This window comes from Prionailurus viverrinus, chromosome B3, assembly GCF_022837055.1.
Source record: "Prionailurus viverrinus isolate Anna chromosome B3, UM_Priviv_1.0, whole genome shotgun sequence".
Lineage (NCBI taxonomy): Eukaryota > Metazoa > Chordata > Mammalia > Carnivora > Felidae > Prionailurus > Prionailurus viverrinus.
The window spans coordinates 58,443,768-58,463,533 of record NC_062566.1 but is presented as its reverse complement, the minus strand read 5'-3'; the positions used below and the strand labels follow the sequence as shown (position 1 = coordinate 58,463,533).

Below are 19,766 nucleotides of genomic sequence, written 5' to 3'. Positions count from 1 at the left end.
AATCTCCCTATCTCAAGATCCATAACTCAAAATTCCTTTTTACCATATAAGGCAACATATTCAGTTGGCAGGGATTAGGCTGGGACATCTTCGCGGGGCCATCACAACCCACCACACTTCCGAAAGGCACTTCGTGTTTAGCGTGCGTACATATCCTCAGACCTCCCACAGCAGCCTGCCCTGGGGATGGAAGTGAGGGAGGTGGCACCCCCGAACCTGCTGGCCCCTCAGGAAGGGGGGGGGGCCTTCAGAGAACATCTGCACTGCCACCAGCTGATCACAGAAGGGCCTGCGCTCCCAGGTAATCAAGTTGCACGCACGCTCGCCCACACTCAGGTGCCCCGGAGCGTGAAGAGATGCCCAGGGAAACAGCCTCCACCCTTCCTCCTGTTCCTTGCACATCGCCTACCAAGAGGTTTCCAAGGCTGCTGCCGTCCATTTTTGTGCACGTTATAAAAAGCCTCTTGTTTAGAAGTATGTTGAGCGATAATTTTGAATCGTTGGAGCATCCTCCTGCGTTTGTTTCCTTGTTTCATAAACTGTTAGAGAAGAGCTCTTACAGAAACAGGGACTTCCGTCCTGCACAGTGACATACGCTGCAGGCATCTCCGCTCGGATGCTCACTTTATGCTTCAGTCCTGCTTCTCACCTTCCACTCTTTTTGCTGCCTTTGCTTCCCTCAGAGGCCTTTTCATTGTGTGTATGTGTATTGTATAATTTTTGGCACCTTCCATCAAGATTTGGAGCTTTTGAAAACCTGACCACATTGATTGTTCGTGGCCCCTTAGGACAATAGCAAACGTAAGAAGAGCAAGGTTTTATTCTCCTTTGAATTCTTACTCTTCTGGCTTAATATTTATATCTCCTGAAGTCAGCATGTTTAGTGATTCACTTTGAAAATCTAGCTGAACACAGTGTTTGCAGTCTCCTTAATCACTTGAAGCCGCTGTAGGTGTTCTGTGTTTATTTCACACACTGTGGTTTGTTTGTTTCAGTCCCAAGAAGAACTCCAGGAATACTGCAGACATCACGAAATCACCTACGTGGCCCTTGTCTCAGATAAAGGACGAAGCTATGTCAAGGTACAGACCCAAGGAAATCTTTCACAGTTCAACAGATTTTCCAAACTGGGTATTAACTGTGGAGCACCTGACTTCCCACTAAGGCCCTGGCCTTGGGTGTGGGTGGAAATCCATTATTTTATTGGCTGGACCTATTCTTGGAGAAAGACTATAGAGGAAGAGAGAATCTGCATCTGAATCCTTCCCTTCAAGCTTAAAAAATGCAAACGCAGTGGCAGTAGCTTTTTCCTATTTTCCTCCCTTTGCTCCTCTTTTCCGTCTAAGAAAACAAGAATAATCATTACACCGAAATGCTGGTTGGCAGAGCCTATGGCTGTTTCCTAATCAGTTTTACTCTGTCGCGTTTAATTTACGAAACTCATAAATATACCACCTCCTAACCGTTATTTCTGGTTTTGAAGAAAAAAAATCAACATATTTGTCCCCTTTTAAATCTTTGTCAGGTTTTGATATCTGTGTAACATTGGCTTCATAAATGAATTAGACAGTGTTCTCTCCTCTTCCACTTTGTGGAAGATTTTGTGTAGAATTGGTATTATTTCATCCTCAAATATCTGGTCAGATTCCCCAGTAGAGTCATGTGGGCCTTGATAGAGAGCTATTCTGGTTGCCTGTTTCTGAATAAGTGACTTTTGGTAGTGTAGATCTTTCCCAGAATGTTTCCATTTCATCTAAATCTTCCTATATTTTCTGTCGCTGTCTGTGGGATATGCAGTAATAATCCCCTTTCATTCTTGATATTGGTAATTTATGTCTTACCCCCCAACCCGCCCACACTTTTTCTTTTTTTAACCACTGGTGAGGTAAAAAAAACCCTAGCCTGACTAGAGGTTTATCAATCTTATTTGTATTGTCAGAAAACCAGTGTTTTTATGTTATTGATTTTTCCCTATTTTATGTTCATTTGTTTTCTATTCTATTGATTTCCACTCTTCATTCTGCAAATTTTGGATTTAGTGTATTCCATTTCTAATTTCTTCAGATAGAACTTTAGGTTAGGGGTAAACTACAGCCCATAGGCCACATCTGGCACACAGCCTATTTTGTATGGCCTGCGAGCTACAAATTTTTTTTACACTCTTTGTTTAAAAGAAAAAAAAAAGAAAAAGAAATAGTATGTGGCAGAGACATTGTTTGGCCTGCAAAGCCTAAAATCCTATCTGAGTCTTTGCATTTAAAAAAAACAAAAAAGGCACCTGACTTGGACCACTGATTTTAGATTTTACTTTTCTAAGTAGAACTGTTTAATGCTATAAATTTCACTCTAAGTACTGCATTAGTTGCATCCCACACATTTTTATATGTAGTGCTTTTATTTTCATTTAGTTCAGAATTTTTTTTTTTTTTTTTTTTTTTTTTTTAAGTAAGCTTCACATCCAGCATGGAGCCCAATGCCTGGCTTGAGCTCACAATCCTGAGATCAAGATCTGAGCTGAGATCAAGAGTCGGATGCTTCACCGACTGAGCCGCCCAGGCACCCCTTTTATTTTTTTAATAGTTCAGAATACTTGCTAATTTCTTTGGTTATTTCTTCTTTGATCCACGGGTTACTTCCAGATATTTGGGTATTTTCCAGCTATCTTTCTTTAAGGATTTCTAATGATTTAATTCCTTTGCGATCAAAGAACATACATATTCTATATGATTTCAGTCCTTTTAATTTTACTGAGTCATGGTTTAAAGTAAAACAATGGTCTGTTACTGTGATGTTTCACGTACACTTGAAAAGAATGTGTATTCTGCATTGTTAGGAGGAGTGTTTGATAAATATCAGGTCACATTAGATGATGATGTTGCCCAAGTGTTCTGTATCTTTACTAATCATTTTGTTTACATGTTCAATCAGTTACTGCGAGAGGAGTATTGAAGTCTCCAGCTATCATTGTAGATTTATCCATTTCTCCAAAAGTTTTATCAGTTTTTGCATTTTGAAGCTCTGTTATTTGGTGAATGCACATTTAGAATTTTATATGTTTGATGAATTGACCTCTTTATCATTATGAAATGTTCTTCTTTATCCCTGATAACACTTCTTGTTCTGAGGTCTTTTGGTTAGTGTTTGCATGACATGTCTGTTTCCATCCTGTGTCTTGAAGTGCGTTTCTTAGAGACAGTCAGCAGTTGAGTTGTGCCTTTTTATCCACTCTGACAATTCCTGCCTTTTAATTGGAATTGTTAGACATTAATTTGTAATGCAGTTAGCGAAATGGTTGGGTTTAAATCTGCCATTTTACTATTTGTTTTCTGATTATTCCATCTGTTCTTTTTTCCATTTTTGTCTTTTCATGCCTTCTTTTTAGATTGATATCTACTATTTTACTGACCATTACTCGTTTTTGGTGAGACTGTTTTTGTGACCTCTCTAGGGTTTGCAATATACACCTTTAACTTAACACATTCTACCTTCAAAAAATGTTATATGCCTTTCTCTTATCGTGTAACACCTTATAAGAATACTTCCATTTCCCTTCTCTCATTCTTTGTGCTGTTGTTGCCAAATATTTTTCTTACATATATTGTAAAGTCCACAATACATTGTTATTATTTTGGCTTTAATTAGTTATTTTTTAAAGAGGTTTTTGTTTTGGTTTTTTTTAGAGAGGTTTTTAAAATAAGGGGGAAATGTCTTTTATATTTACCCACATAGTTACCATCTCTTGTACTACTGATTCCTTTGCTGAGGAAGACATCATTCTGATTTCATTTGCCTTCTGCCTGAAGAATTTCCTTTAATATTTCTGGTCCCTGCAGGTGTGCTGGTCATGAGTTGTCTCAGTTGTTATTGGTCTGAGAAAGTCTTCACCCTCATTTTTGAAAGATGTTTTGTTAGATATAAAATTCAACATTTACATTTTTTTCATTTTGCACTTTGAAGAGGTGTTTTACTGTCTTCTGAGCTGATCACCGTTTCTGTTAAAGTCTGCTTTGATCCTCTGAATATGATTGTTTTTTATTTTCTGGCAGCTTATAAGATTTTCATTTGTCACTGGTTTTCTGCATTTTGAATATGGTTTACCTCAGTGTGGTATTCTCTATATTCTAATACTTGGTATTCGTAGATAGGACTTCTTTGAACTGTAGATTTGTAGTTCTCATGAAATTTAGAAAATTTTCAGACATTATTTCCTCAAGTATTTTTCTGTCCCTTTTCCTCTTTTACTTCTAGGACTCCAATTACAGTATGTTAATTATCTGATATCGCCCCACACCTCATTGAGTCTGTCTTTGTCTTGTCCCCCACCTCCCCCCCATGCTTTATTCTGGATCATTCACTGATCTTTCTGCAATATCTTACATGCTATTAATCCCACTGCATTTCTTATTTCGGATATTGTATTTTTCCATCTTTATAAGTTATATTTGGATCTTTAGGTCTTCCATTTCTCTCTTACGGTTTTTGTTTCCTTTATATTTTTTATAAATTTAAAACAGTCATTCTAAGGTATCTGTCTACTAATTCCATAATTTCTGAGACATTTCTCTGTCTGTTTCTGTCGTTTCTCCTTGCTGTGAGTCCTATTTTCTTGCCACCTTGCATGCCTAGTAATTTTGGATTGGTTGTGGACATTATGAATTTTACATTTTTGGAAATACTGCTGGGCTTTGTTCTGGGGTATAGTTAAAATACTTGAATTGTTTGATCCTTTCCAGGCTTGGTGTTAAGCTTTGTTAGGGCAGACCAGGGCCGCCTTTAGCTCTGAGCTGACCCATTACTAATAAGGCAGTATCGCCTGGGTGGCTCAGTCGGTTGAGCATCTGACTTTGGCTCAGGTCATGGTCTCATCGTTCCTGAGTTCAAGCCTCACATCAGACTCTGTGCTGACAGCTTAGCACCTGGAGCCTGCTTTGGATTCTGTGTCTCCCTCTCTCTGGCCCTCTCCCACTTGTGCTCTGTCTCTATCTCTCAAAAATGAACAATTAAAAAAAAAGTTAAAAAGTTAAAAAAAATTTTTTTTAGGTTCATTTTTGAGAAAGAGTTGTTGCTTGTTGTCTAATGTCTGAAAAATCTTATGTGTTTTGTCGGGTTTTCTAACTGTTGAAGGCAGGAAGGCAGTTCTTGGAGTAGTTTATCCTTTTAGGGAAGATTTGCAAGTCCCCACTACTAGTCTACTGGTTAGTCACAAAATTAGAAATGCCCTTAAGAACTACTGATCAGGCCTCTTCCAGAATAGTGATTGCTCCTGCAGTAGTACTGAGAGGTGACCATCAGGCCTTTGCTGGATAACTTGTGTCATAAGACAGTGCTATAATGCTGAGCAAATTTTAAAAACCTGAATTAATCTCCTTCCCAAAATCTAACGCTCAATGGTCTTAGTTCTGTCTTCTTGAGTAGTCGCAATAGCCAGTCTAATTCTTCCTCCTTCTCTCAACTACCTTCAAATAAATTCTAGGAGACCAGAGACTGCCATGCCACTCTATCCTCATTGCTGGTGTAAAAAAAAAATTTTTAACGTTTATTTATCTTTGAGAAAGAAAGAGGGAGACAGAGTACGAGTCGGGGAGGGGCAGAGAGAGGAAAACACAGAATCCAAAGCAGGCTCCGGGCTCTGAGCTGTCAGCACAGACTCTGATGTGGGGCTTGAACCCATGAACTGTGAGATCATGAACTGAGCCAGGGTCGGATGCTTAACCAACTGAGCCATCCAGGCTCTCCATGTTTTCTGGATTAAACATTCTGGTTACTTAAGCCATTTCTCTTAACATGATTTCCCAGATCCTTGACCCTCCTAGTTAAGCTCCCCTAGACATGCTTGGTTAATGTCTGTCTTTAAATGTGATCCTAGAATTCTACACAGCACTCTAAGAATATTTTGACTAAATTAGAATGCTCTCTGACCTCCCTCAATCCATATACCATATTTCTCCTAATGGAGCTTACTAGTGAACTCTTAGCAACCATGTGGCTCTTGGGCTTATACTGAACTTATCAGCTAAAATTCATTGGCCTTTTAACAGTTATCACCATGTCTGGTTGGCCACCTACAACGAAGGCTTCAATTACAGGACGTCATATTTATCTCCATTAAATGTGATCTTGTTCATTCTAGAACATTGTTTCAGCCTGTTCAGCTCTTTCCAATCTTGTATCACCTTCATATTTGAAGGGCAAGACATCACTTCATTCACCCAGTCAACAAATGCATTTTAAGTATTAACAGTGTAGAAGGGATGGAATTTAAGATCCTAAAGGATACAGTGACATTTAAGCCTCAGGCCCTCCTGTGAGGTATCCTATAATCTGGTAGGGAACATAACACATTTGTGCACGATTATGAGTTAGAAAATGCTAAATGCCATTAGAGTCCTATAGAGAACGTTCTATGAGGGTTCATCACCACCCAGGAGAGGACTTCAGAAGTAGCAGAGAAGTCTTCAGGGTAGAGGTGGGGTTTATGCTGGACCCTCATGGATGGGTAGCATATAGGTATGTGCTGAAAGGACCTTTTAAGCATAAGGAATAGCAATGGTAAGTCTTTGACCCGCCTGTTCCAAAGTCAGAGGGAGGCCAGCAAAGAACTATTCTGGTATTATCCTGAATAAGTCTACTTTGGATGAAGCAGAAGCATTGCAAAGAAGAGGTACCTCAGGAGAGACTAGTTTTAGCTAGATCATGGGGAGCAAAATGCCCACCAAGGAATTTAGATTTTATGTGGCAGCTCGAGACCTGTCTCAGGGGCCTCCAAAGCATCTATTTTCTACAGAAGGGGACATCAGAGTTGTATGTGAAAAAAATTAATCTGCAGGTACGTGTAGCATGGAATGGAGTGAAGGGAAACTGAAGACAGGGATAGCAGTGCAAACAATATAAAGCTATTCTAAGCCAAGGCCACTCCATGGCCAGTGAAGATGAAAGGTATCGTAAAAAAATGGGATGACAGGACTTAGGTTTGGAATGGGGGTTGGGGAGGGGGTGGAAACTTGGTGACTGACCAGGGGATATTTAAGGGGAAGAAAATGTGAAAGAAATGAAATAGGAGCTGGTTAGTCTTGCCAACCACCCCCCCCCCCCCACCACCTTTTTTTAAACTCTGTCACCAATGATAAGCTTTTCTAATCTATACCAGAGTTTCTCAAAGCCACAGTGACGTTTGGGGCCGGATAATTATGGGGGCTGCTGTTCTGGGCACTGTAGGATGTTGAACAGCATCCCAGGCCTCTCTCCGCAAGATGTTGGTAGCACCCTCTATATATGTCACAACCAAAACTTGTCTCCAAACATCGCCAGCTGTCCTGTGGTGAGCAAAATTGCCTCTGGTCGAGAACCACCAACCTGAACTGTTGACTTCGTTTTGTACTTGGGTTCAGCCTATTGGCTTCAGAAATTGATGGATCTATTTCATTCTTTTTAAGGTTAAGTCTTTTGAGAAGGAAAGGCAAACAGAGAAATGCGTGCTGGAGTCTGATCTTATAGACTATGTTGTGCAGAAACTCAGGACTAAAGTCAGTGATGAAAGGACTATCAGGTAACAAAGGCCCAGAAAACCAGCTGTGATACCTGTAGAACTTTCGTGCCTTTTTTAGAAAAATCAATTTGATCCTTTTGGGAAATAAAGATTCATCAGGATAACTTTTAATGGACCATTCTGTTGCTTCTGAAGAACTCAAGAGTTGAAGTATACGATCCCCTATATAAGACTAATCCTACTTTCAGTGTTCCTTTCTCTTAACACGTCAGAGAATGCTTTATCAGTTTGAAAGTCCTCAGGAGCCAGAATTATCTTACTTGGTCTGTTATGCAGCAAATTTTGGTAGTATTTTGTCAATATATTTGAAAGATCTAATATATTCTGGGAAAAGATCTATATTAAATGTACACTGGCGCAACTCTCTGGATAGGAATTTAACAAAGTTAAAAACCTTAAAAATTAAAAAGAAAGACCCATTAATATTACTTTCAGGAATTTATAGCAAAAATTATCCCATGGGGGTATGTGAAAGATGTCTATCAAGGCATTGTTTATAACAGCAGTTCCAAACTTTTTGGCCTTAGAAGCCCTTTATATCCTTAAAAATTATTTGAGGGCATCAAAGAATGTTGTTTATGTGGGTTGCATCTATCAGTAATTTGGTAGAATTAAAATGAATATTTTAAAAATATTTTTTTAAATAAACCAATTACATGCTAATCTAAATGACATATTTTAATGAAAAATAACTATTTTCCAAAACCAAAGAAATTTAAGAAGAGCAACACTTTCATCTTTTTACAGATAAACAGACAAAAATGGAAAAAAAATGCATTAACACTTTGATAGAAAAAACTAGATTGTCATCTGCTTCTGCATTCAATCTGTTGTGCTATCACCCATCATATAGTCTCTGGAAAATTCCAGGACACACTTGTGAGAGGATGAGCATAAAAAAAAGAGAGAAGTAACATTTTAGGATTGTGGTGAAAATTGTCTTGACCTTACAGACCTCTGAAAGGGTCTCAGGGGCCTCCAGAGGTCCCTGGACCACACGCTGAGAAATCTCTCACTTATAGTATCACAAAATCCATTCTAGAAGATTGTTTGGATTATAGTAATATAGTGAAATGCTATGCAGCCTTCAAAAATGATGATTCTAGGAGCCAGGCCTGACTGGCTCAGTCAAAAGAACATGTGACTCTTGATCTCAGGATTATGACTTTGAGCCCCATATTGGACACAGAGTTTACTTAAAAACAAAATTTTTTTTTTAAATGTTGATTCTAGTAAAGCTGAATTTATTGACATGGAAGGATGTCCACAGACAACATATACGATCCTATTTTTCTCAATCAAAATACACAGTCCACATATAGGCTGGAATGACGTACCAAATTTTTAATTGTAGTTATTTCTGGTTAGTGGGATTACAAGGGATCCTAATTTTCTTAAGGCTTTTTTTTTTTTTTAATAAATGTGTAACTTTTACATATATGCTCATAATCAGAAATACTTTTTTTGGCTTCTATCAGTGATTCTCAAGTAGGGGACACTTGGCACTGTTTGCAGACATTTCTGGTTGTTAGAACTGGGGGTGCCGCTAGTATCTAGGAGAGATCAGGGGTGCTGCTGCTTCTACAGTACATGGGACTGACCGCCCAGACCGCCAACCAAGAGTTATCTGGCGCCAAATGTCAATAGTGCCAACAGTGAAAAATCCTGGCTTCTATAAAATAAACATTCTTACTCTCTTCTTCCCTCACCCTGCTTGAGTAAATTCCCATCTGCACCTAGCTTGAATAAGTTCACCAGCGCGCTTTCTCTGAAGGCATATAATGTTCTGGAAGTCACCAGATATTAGGATTATGGATTTTAAAAAATAGAGGTTTAGAAAGCATAAAATACTCAACTAATTAATAGTACAGGTGAACATTAAGACACTTAAAAGGCCAGATGGGATTCAGTTTTAGCAGGGAAAGGTTTAAAATCTTTCCTCCATGTGCGTGATTACTTCCATGTTTTCCCCGAGAGAACTATTATGTCTCTCAAAGGCTATAAACTAATTCAGTCTTTAAAAGAATGTCCATTCACAGCTTTTGAAAGAATCTCCTTGTTTACTAAATGTTCTCCTGTGGGAGATCACCAAGGTTGCTGCCATAATAAAGGTGGGGCATGCCATTGCTAATGTTTCCTTGTATTGTGAGGGGGGCGGAAAGAACACCCATTAGATTTCATTGAAATTAGCTTCTTATGTTGAGCCAGGATTTCAGACATAGCTGAATACATCAAAAGGTTGTCTTTAGGCATTTGTTAATCTGAAATGACATCCTTTTTAATTTTTACTTGCTGTTGACCAAACGCAAAATTAACTTCAAGTTTTGTTATTTTTCTTCCAGTAATAACCACCATTTAGTTTTTGCATTTAATAGAAAAAATGGCTCACTTTATCTGTGTTTTGCTTTATTGACTGTTTTGTAATTGTTTTTGTTTGTTTTTAGAGAAGCTTCCGATAATCTTGCAGTGCAAAATCTGAAGGGGTCATTTTCTAATGCTTCAGGTATTTACTAATTATGATCTGAACATAATCGTGCTGTGTGTGTGCGTGCACGTTTGCGGTAAGCACTAATGACTGTGGTGCCTCCTTGCTGCGTCAGAAATACATTTTGAAAGTAACACATACTGTTAAATGTACCAGCTGGAATTTTTCTCTGTGCTTTGAAACCCACATCCTAGAAAAAGATGGGAAGTTTGGTGATTCCTCTGATCCTAATACATCCCTGTCTTACTGTCTTATTTTCACAACTGGTTTAATCTTCCTTTGGCTCGGTTTATTGTACAGATTAAATGTGGATAATTTTCCTGGAAATCTTCCCCACACAGAAGATTGAAGAATAATATGTTGAAATCCCTTGAGAAAGACACTGTGTATGCATTTTGTTTTCTTGAAAGCCAAGAGGAACAGTGGTGATAGTTAAATCTTTAGTTTCACCACATCTACCAACCTTACTGAAAAAGCAATGTCCCAAGCATTATCCACAAGACGACTTATTTGGCTTTTAACAGAACTGGGTCTTTTTGGTTTGTTTCTGCTATCATTGACTTTCTGCCACTGTCGGTTTTCAAATACTTTCAGGAATTTAGAATTTGAGGGATAGTTAAGTGTGATTTTTTTCCCCCCTTAAGGTCACCAGGTTTTGGTGACACATATAGCCTCCCTGTGCCTTAGTCACCTTCCACCCCACCTCCCACTTGAGGAGAGAAGCCTGGTAATTTTGACAGAAGCATCAGGGTTCTGGGCTCCTCCAGGTCAAAAACCAAGCGCAGACAGAATCTAGCCCATAGAACGACACCAGAGCGGCTTCTATGAATATCCCTGGCATCTCTGTGGTGTGTTACAGAAAGTGGGTGGGATCAGTTAAGACCATACATTCTGAAACTTTGTTTCAGGTTTGTTTGAAATCCATGGAGCTGCTGTTGTTCCCATTGTGAGTGTGATCGCCCCAGAGAAGCTGTCAGCCAGCACTAGGAGGCGGTATGAAACTCAGGTACACAGTTCCCTCAGCTTTCTCGTGTAAGCTACAAAGGAGGAAGAAAATAGGAAAGGAAGTTAAGAAACAGAGTTTCCTGGAAATATTTTCCTCCTCACTTCCGTAACTTGGTGGCTTCTGAAAATTCATCAACTCAGCTATCTCTGGTGTTAGGATTCTGCCCCATTTGCCCTCCAAAGAGGCATCCGTGTATGTTGTGGGCACCTAGAAGCACCTACTGTCAGAGTTATTAGATCTAAACAAAGACTTCCTGGTGTATGTCTAATGGCAGAAAGGGTTGGGTTTTGTTCTGAATAACAAAGCACATTGAGATCTGTTCCAAGACTTGGGGCAGGTTTCTGTCTGCATACATGTTTTTGCTATCTGCTGTATGCCGGATTTGGTGGGAAATACCATGTAAAATTTAAAAGACATATGGCATGGCCCAATCCTCAGAGTTTATAAAACCTTTGAAGCATATGCAGGATACAGTTGGGGAACAACAGAGGAGAAGTAACAGAATGCTGCATTAGGCACACTGAATAGGAGTGTTAGGAGTGTGCTACATACAGACACAGGGGCAGGGTGGAGAGCAGTGTCTGCACGGATGACAGACGAAGGCCTCCTGGAGGGAATCCCTGATGGATTTAAATAGGTAGGGGAAAGAAATAAGGGCAGTCCTCACACTCATGAGCCCGGTCAGGACACCAGAATGTTTCCATTTCATCTAAATCTTCCTATATTTTCTGTCGCTGTCTGTGGGATATGCAGTAATAATCCCCTTTCATTCTTGATATTGGTAATTTATGTCTTACCCCCCAACCCGCCCACACTTTTTCTTTTTTTAACCACTGGTGAGGTAAAAAAAACCCTAGCCTGACTAGAGGTTTATCAATCTTATTTGTATTGTCAGAAAACCAGTGTTTTTATGTTATTGATTTTTCCCTATTTTATGTTCATTTGTTTTCTATTCTATTGATTTCCACTCTTCATTCTGCAAATTTTGGATTTAGTGTATTCCATTTCTAATTTCTTCAGATAGAACTTTAGGTTAGGGGTAAACTACAGCCCATAGGCCACATCTGGCACACAGCCTATTTTGTATGGCCTGCGAGCTACAAATTTTTTTTACACTCTTTGTTTAAAAGAAAAAAAAAAGAAAAAGAAATAGTATGTGGCAGAGACATTGTTTGGCCTGCAAAGCCTAAAATCCTATCTGAGTCTTTGCATTTAAAAAAAACAAAAAAGGCACCTGACTTGGACCACTGATTTTAGATTTTACTTTTCTAAGTAGAACTGTTTAATGCTATAAATTTCACTCTAAGTACTGCATTAGTTGCATCCCACACATTTTTATATGTAGTGCTTTTATTTTCATTTAGTTCAGAATTTTTTTTTTTTTTTTTTTTTTTTTTTTAAGTAAGCTTCACATCCAGCATGGAGCCCAATGCCTGGCTTGAGCTCACAATCCTGAGATCAAGATCTGAGCTGAGATCAAGAGTCGGATGCTTCACCGACTGAGCCGCCCAGGCACCCCTTTTATTTTTTTAATAGTTCAGAATACTTGCTAATTTCTTTGGTTATTTCTTCTTTGATCCACGGGTTACTTCCAGATATTTGGGTATTTTCCAGCTATCTTTCTTTAAGGATTTCTAATGATTTAATTCCTTTGCGATCAAAGAACATACATATTCTATATGATTTCAGTCCTTTTAATTTTACTGAGTCATGGTTTAAAGTAAAACAATGGTCTGTTACTGTGATGTTTCACGTACACTTGAAAAGAATGTGTATTCTGCATTGTTAGGAGGAGTGTTTGATAAATATCAGGTCACATTAGATGATGATGTTGCCCAAGTGTTCTGTATCTTTACTAATCATTTTGTTTACATGTTCAATCAGTTACTGCGAGAGGAGTATTGAAGTCTCCAGCTATCATTGTAGATTTATCCATTTCTCCAAAAGTTTTATCAGTTTTTGCATTTTGAAGCTCTGTTATTTGGTGAATGCACATTTAGAATTTTATATGTTTGATGAATTGACCTCTTTATCATTATGAAATGTTCTTCTTTATCCCTGATAACACTTCTTGTTCTGAGGTCTTTTGGTTAGTGTTTGCATGACATGTCTGTTTCCATCCTGTGTCTTGAAGTGCGTTTCTTAGAGACAGTCAGCAGTTGAGTTGTGCCTTTTTATCCACTCTGACAATTCCTGCCTTTTAATTGGAATTGTTAGACATTAATTTGTAATGCAGTTAGCGAAATGGTTGGGTTTAAATCTGCCATTTTACTATTTGTTTTCTGATTATTCCATCTGTTCTTTTTTCCATTTTTGTCTTTTCATGCCTTCTTTTTAGATTGATATCTACTATTTTACTGACCATTACTCGTTTTTGGTGAGACTGTTTTTGTGACCTCTCTAGGGTTTGCAATATACACCTTTAACTTAACACATTCTACCTTCAAAAAATGTTATATGCCTTTCTCTTATCGTGTAACACCTTATAAGAATACTTCCATTTCCCTTCTCTCATTCTTTGTGCTGTTGTTGCCAAATATTTTTCTTACATATATTGTAAAGTCCACAATACATTGTTATTATTTTGGCTTTAATTAGTTATTTTTTAAAGAGGTTTTTGTTTTGGTTTTTTTTAGAGAGGTTTTTAAAATAAGGGGGAAATGTCTTTTATATTTACCCACATAGTTACCATCTCTTGTACTACTGATTCCTTTGCTGAGGAAGACATCATTCTGATTTCATTTGCCTTCTGCCTGAAGAATTTCCTTTAATATTTCTGGTCCCTGCAGGTGTGCTGGTCATGAGTTGTCTCAGTTGTTATTGGTCTGAGAAAGTCTTCACCCTCATTTTTGAAAGATGTTTTGTTAGATATAAAATTCAACATTTACATTTTTTTCATTTTGCACTTTGAAGAGGTGTTTTACTGTCTTCTGAGCTGATCACCGTTTCTGTTAAAGTCTGCTTTGATCCTCTGAATATGATTGTTTTTTATTTTCTGGCAGCTTATAAGATTTTCATTTGTCACTGGTTTTCTGCATTTTGAATATGGTTTACCTCAGTGTGGTATTCTCTATATTCTAATACTTGGTATTCGTAGATAGGACTTCTTTGAACTGTAGATTTGTAGTTCTCATGAAATTTAGAAAATTTTCAGACATTATTTCCTCAAGTATTTTTCTGTCCCTTTTCCTCTTTTACTTCTAGGACTCCAATTACAGTATGTTAATTATCTGATATCGCCCCACACCTCATTGAGTCTGTCTTTGTCTTGTCCCCCACCTCCCCCCCATGCTTTATTCTGGATCATTCACTGATCTTTCTGCAATATCTTACATGCTATTAATCCCACTGCATTTCTTATTTCGGATATTGTATTTTTCCATCTTTATAAGTTATATTTGGATCTTTAGGTCTTCCATTTCTCTCTTACGGTTTTTGTTTCCTTTATATTTTTTATAAATTTAAAACAGTCATTCTAAGGTATCTGTCTACTAATTCCATAATTTCTGAGACATTTCTCTGTCTGTTTCTGTCGTTTCTCCTTGCTGTGAGTCCTATTTTCTTGCCACCTTGCATGCCTAGTAATTTTGGATTGGTTGTGGACATTATGAATTTTACATTTTTGGAAATACTGCTGGGCTTTGTTCTGGGGTATAGTTAAAATACTTGAATTGTTTGATCCTTTCCAGGCTTGGTGTTAAGCTTTGTTAGGGCAGACCAGGGCCGCCTTTAGCTCTGAGCTGACCCATTACTAATAAGGCAGTATCGCCTGGGTGGCTCAGTCGGTTGAGCATCTGACTTTGGCTCAGGTCATGGTCTCATCGTTCCTGAGTTCAAGCCTCACATCAGACTCTGTGCTGACAGCTTAGCACCTGGAGCCTGCTTTGGATTCTGTGTCTCCCTCTCTCTGGCCCTCTCCCACTTGTGCTCTGTCTCTATCTCTCAAAAATGAACAATTAAAAAAAAAGTTAAAAAGTTAAAAAAAATTTTTTTTAGGTTCATTTTTGAGAAAGAGTTGTTGCTTGTTGTCTAATGTCTGAAAAATCTTATGTGTTTTGTCGGGTTTTCTAACTGTTGAAGGCAGGAAGGCAGTTCTTGGAGTAGTTTATCCTTTTAGGGAAGATTTGCAAGTCCCCACTACTAGTCTACTGGTTAGTCACAAAATTAGAAATGCCCTTAAGAACTACTGATCAGGCCTCTTCCAGAATAGTGATTGCTCCTGCAGTAGTACTGAGAGGTGACCATCAGGCCTTTGCTGGATAACTTGTGTCATAAGACAGTGCTATAATGCTGAGCAAATTTTAAAAACCTGAATTAATCTCCTTCCCAAAATCTAACGCTCAATGGTCTTAGTTCTGTCTTCTTGAGTAGTCGCAATAGCCAGTCTAATTCTTCCTCCTTCTCTCAACTACCTTCAAATAAATTCTAGGAGACCAGAGACTGCCATGCCACTCTATCCTCATTGCTGGTGTAAAAAAAAAATTTTTAACGTTTATTTATCTTTGAGAAAGAAAGAGGGAGACAGAGTACGAGTCGGGGAGGGGCAGAGAGAGGAAAACACAGAATCCAAAGCAGGCTCCGGGCTCTGAGCTGTCAGCACAGACTCTGATGTGGGGCTTGAACCCATGAACTGTGAGATCATGAACTGAGCCAGGGTCGGATGCTTAACCAACTGAGCCATCCAGGCTCTCCATGTTTTCTGGATTAAACATTCTGGTTACTTAAGCCATTTCTCTTAACATGATTTCCCAGATCCTTGACCCTCCTAGTTAAGCTCCCCTAGACATGCTTGGTTAATGTCTGTCTTTAAATGTGATCCTAGAATTCTACACAGCACTCTAAGAATATTTTGACTAAATTAGAATGCTCTCTGACCTCCCTCAATCCATATACCATATTTCTCCTAATGGAGCTTACTAGTGAACTCTTAGCAACCATGTGGCTCTTGGGCTTATACTGAACTTATCAGCTAAAATTCATTGGCCTTTTAACAGTTATCACCATGTCTGGTTGGCCACCTACAACGAAGGCTTCAATTACAGGACGTCATATTTATCTCCATTAAATGTGATCTTGTTCATTCTAGAACATTGTTTCAGCCTGTTCAGCTCTTTCCAATCTTGTATCACCTTCATATTTGAAGGGCAAGACATCACTTCATTCACCCAGTCAACAAATGCATTTTAAGTATTAACAGTGTAGAAGGGATGGAATTTAAGATCCTAAAGGATACAGTGACATTTAAGCCTCAGGCCCTCCTGTGAGGTATCCTATAATCTGGTAGGGAACATAACACATTTGTGCACGATTATGAGTTAGAAAATGCTAAATGCCATTAGAGTCCTATAGAGAACGTTCTATGAGGGTTCATCACCACCCAGGAGAGGACTTCAGAAGTAGCAGAGAAGTCTTCAGGGTAGAGGTGGGGTTTATGCTGGACCCTCATGGATGGGTAGCATATAGGTATGTGCTGAAAGGACCTTTTAAGCATAAGGAATAGCAATGGTAAGTCTTTGACCCGCCTGTTCCAAAGTCAGAGGGAGGCCAGCAAAGAACTATTCTGGTATTATCCTGAATAAGTCTACTTTGGATGAAGCAGAAGCATTGCAAAGAAGAGGTACCTCAGGAGAGACTAGTTTTAGCTAGATCATGGGGAGCAAAATGCCCACCAAGGAATTTAGATTTTATGTGGCAGCTCGAGACCTGTCTCAGGGGCCTCCAAAGCATCTATTTTCTACAGAAGGGGACATCAGAGTTGTATGTGAAAAAAATTAATCTGCAGGTACGTGTAGCATGGAATGGAGTGAAGGGAAACTGAAGACAGGGATAGCAGTGCAAACAATATAAAGCTATTCTAAGCCAAGGCCACTCCATGGCCAGTGAAGATGAAAGGTATCGTAAAAAAATGGGATGACAGGACTTAGGTTTGGAATGGGGGTTGGGGAGGGGGTGGAAACTTGGTGACTGACCAGGGGATATTTAAGGGGAAGAAAATGTGAAAGAAATGAAATAGGAGCTGGTTAGTCTTGCCAACCACCCCCCCCCCCCCACCACCTTTTTTTAAACTCTGTCACCAATGATAAGCTTTTCTAATCTATACCAGAGTTTCTCAAAGCCACAGTGACGTTTGGGGCCGGATAATTATGGGGGCTGCTGTTCTGGGCACTGTAGGATGTTGAACAGCATCCCAGGCCTCTCTCCGCAAGATGTTGGTAGCACCCTCTATATATGTCACAACCAAAACTTGTCTCCAAACATCGCCAGCTGTCCTGTGGTGAGCAAAATTGCCTCTGGTCGAGAACCACCAACCTGAACTGTTGACTTCGTTTTGTACTTGGGTTCAGCCTATTGGCTTCAGAAATTGATGGATCTATTTCATTCTTTTTAAGGTTAAGTCTTTTGAGAAGGAAAGGCAAACAGAGAAATGCGTGCTGGAGTCTGATCTTATAGACTATGTTGTGCAGAAACTCAGGACTAAAGTCAGTGATGAAAGGACTATCAGGTAACAAAGGCCCAGAAAACCAGCTGTGATACCTGTAGAACTTTCGTGCCTTTTTTAGAAAAATCAATTTGATCCTTTTGGGAAATAAAGATTCATCAGGATAACTTTTAATGGACCATTCTGTTGCTTCTGAAGAACTCAAGAGTTGAAGTATACGATCCCCTATATAAGACTAATCCTACTTTCAGTGTTCCTTTCTCTTAACACGTCAGAGAATGCTTTATCAGTTTGAAAGTCCTCAGGAGCCAGAATTATCTTACTTGGTCTGTTATGCAGCAAATTTTGGTAGTATTTTGTCAATATATTTGAAAGATCTAATATATTCTGGGAAAAGATCTATATTAAATGTACACTGGCGCAACTCTCTGGATAGGAATTTAACAAAGTTAAAAACCTTAAAAATTAAAAAGAAAGACCCATTAATATTACTTTCAGGAATTTATAGCAAAAATTATCCCATGGGGGTATGTGAAAGATGTCTATCAAGGCATTGTTTATAACAGCAGTTCCAAACTTTTTGGCCTTAGAAGCCCTTTATATCCTTAAAAATTATTTGAGGGCATCAAAGAATGTTGTTTATGTGGGTTGCATCTATCAGTAATTTGGTAGAATTAAAATGAATATTTTAAAAATATTTTTTTAAATAAACCAATTACATGCTAATCTAAATGACATATTTTAATGAAAAATAACTATTTTCCAAAACCAAAGAAATTTAAGAAGAGCAACACTTTCATCTTTTTACAGATAAACAGACAAAAATGGAAAAAAAATGCATTAACACTTTGATAGAAAAAACTAGATTGTCATCTGCTTCTGCATTCAATCTGTTGTGCTATCACCCATCATATAGTCTCTGGAAAATTCCAGGACACACTTGTGAGAGGATGAGCATAAAAAAAAGAGAGAAGTAACATTTTAGGATTGTGGTGAAAATTGTCTTGACCTTACAGACCTCTGAAAGGGTCTCAGGGGCCTCCAGAGGTCCCTGGACCACACGCTGAGAAATCTCTCACTTATAGTATCACAAAATCCATTCTAGAAGATTGTTTGGATTATAGTAATATAGTGAAATGCTATGCAGCCTTCAAAAATGATGATTCTAGGAGCCAGGCCTGACTGGCTCAGTCAAAAGAACATGTGACTCTTGATCTCAGGATTATGACTTTGAGCCCCATATTGGACACAGAGTTTACTTAAAAACAAAATTTTTTTTTTAAATGTTGATTCTAGTAAAGCTGAATTTATTGACATGGAAGGATGTCCACAGACAACATATACGATCCTATTTTTCTCAATCAAAATACACAGTCCACATATAGGCTGGAATGACGTACCAAATTTTTAATTGTAGTTATTTCTGGTTAGTGGGATTACAAGGGATCCTAATTTTCTTAAGGCTTTTTTTTTTTTTTAATAAATGTGTAACTTTTACATATATGCTCATAATCAGAAATACTTTTTTTGGCTTCTATCAGTGATTCTCAAGTAGGGGACACTTGGCACTGTTTGCAGACATTTCTGGTTGTTAGAACTGGGGGTGCCGCTAGTATCTAGGAGAGATCAGGGGTGCTGCTGCTTCTACAGTACATGGGACTGACCGCCCAGACCGCCAACCAAGAGTTATCTGGCGCCAAATGTCAATAGTGCCAACAGTGAAAAATCCTGGCTTCTATAAAATAAACATTCTTACTCTCTTCTTCCCTCACCCTGCTTGAGTAAATTCCCATCTGCACCTAGCTTGAATAAGTTCACCAGCGCGCTTTCTCTGAAGGCATATAATGTTCTGGAAGTCACCAGATATTAGGATTATGGATTTTAAAAAATAGAGGTTTAGAAAGCATAAAATACTCAACTAATTAATAGTACAGGTGAACATTAAGACACTTAAAAGGCCAGATGGGATTCAGTTTTAGCAGGGAAAGGTTTAAAATCTTTCCTCCATGTGCGTGATTACTTCCATGTTTTCCCCGAGAGAACTATTATGTCTCTCAAAGGCTATAAACTAATTCAGTCTTTAAAAGAATGTCCATTCACAGCTTTTGAAAGAATCTCCTTGTTTACTAAATGTTCTCCTGTGGGAGATCACCAAGGTTGCTGCCATAATAAAGGTGGGGCATGCCATTGCTAATGTTTCCTTGTATTGTGAGGGGGGCGGAAAGAACACCCATTAGATTTCATTGAAATTAGCTTCTTATGTTGAGCCAGGATTTCAGACATAGCTGAA

At 38.5% G+C, this 19,766-nt stretch overlaps 1 protein-coding gene across 5 annotated transcripts in view; it reads left to right on the top strand.

Moving 5' to 3' along the window:
- EIF2AK4 (eukaryotic translation initiation factor 2 alpha kinase 4) overlaps nucleotides 1–19,766 on the top strand; it is a 109,460-nt gene that overhangs the window by 82,875 nt on the left and 6,819 nt on the right. For 2 of the 5 annotated variants that reach the window (XM_047861810.1, XM_047861814.1), the window contains 5 exons: nucleotides 996–1,082; nucleotides 7,434–7,546; nucleotides 9,991–10,049; nucleotides 10,940–11,037; nucleotides 17,427–17,539. In XM_047861810.1, the coding sequence (XP_047717766.1) occupies nucleotides 996–1,082; nucleotides 7,434–7,546; nucleotides 9,991–10,049; nucleotides 10,940–11,037; nucleotides 17,427–17,539 (470 nt within the window). Of the gene's footprint in view, nucleotides 1–995; nucleotides 1,083–7,433; nucleotides 7,547–9,990; nucleotides 10,050–10,939; nucleotides 12,390–17,426; nucleotides 17,540–19,766 lie in introns of those variants that run through there. The other 3 variants (XR_007152828.1, XM_047861813.1, XM_047861811.1) reach the window with 3 other exon arrangements.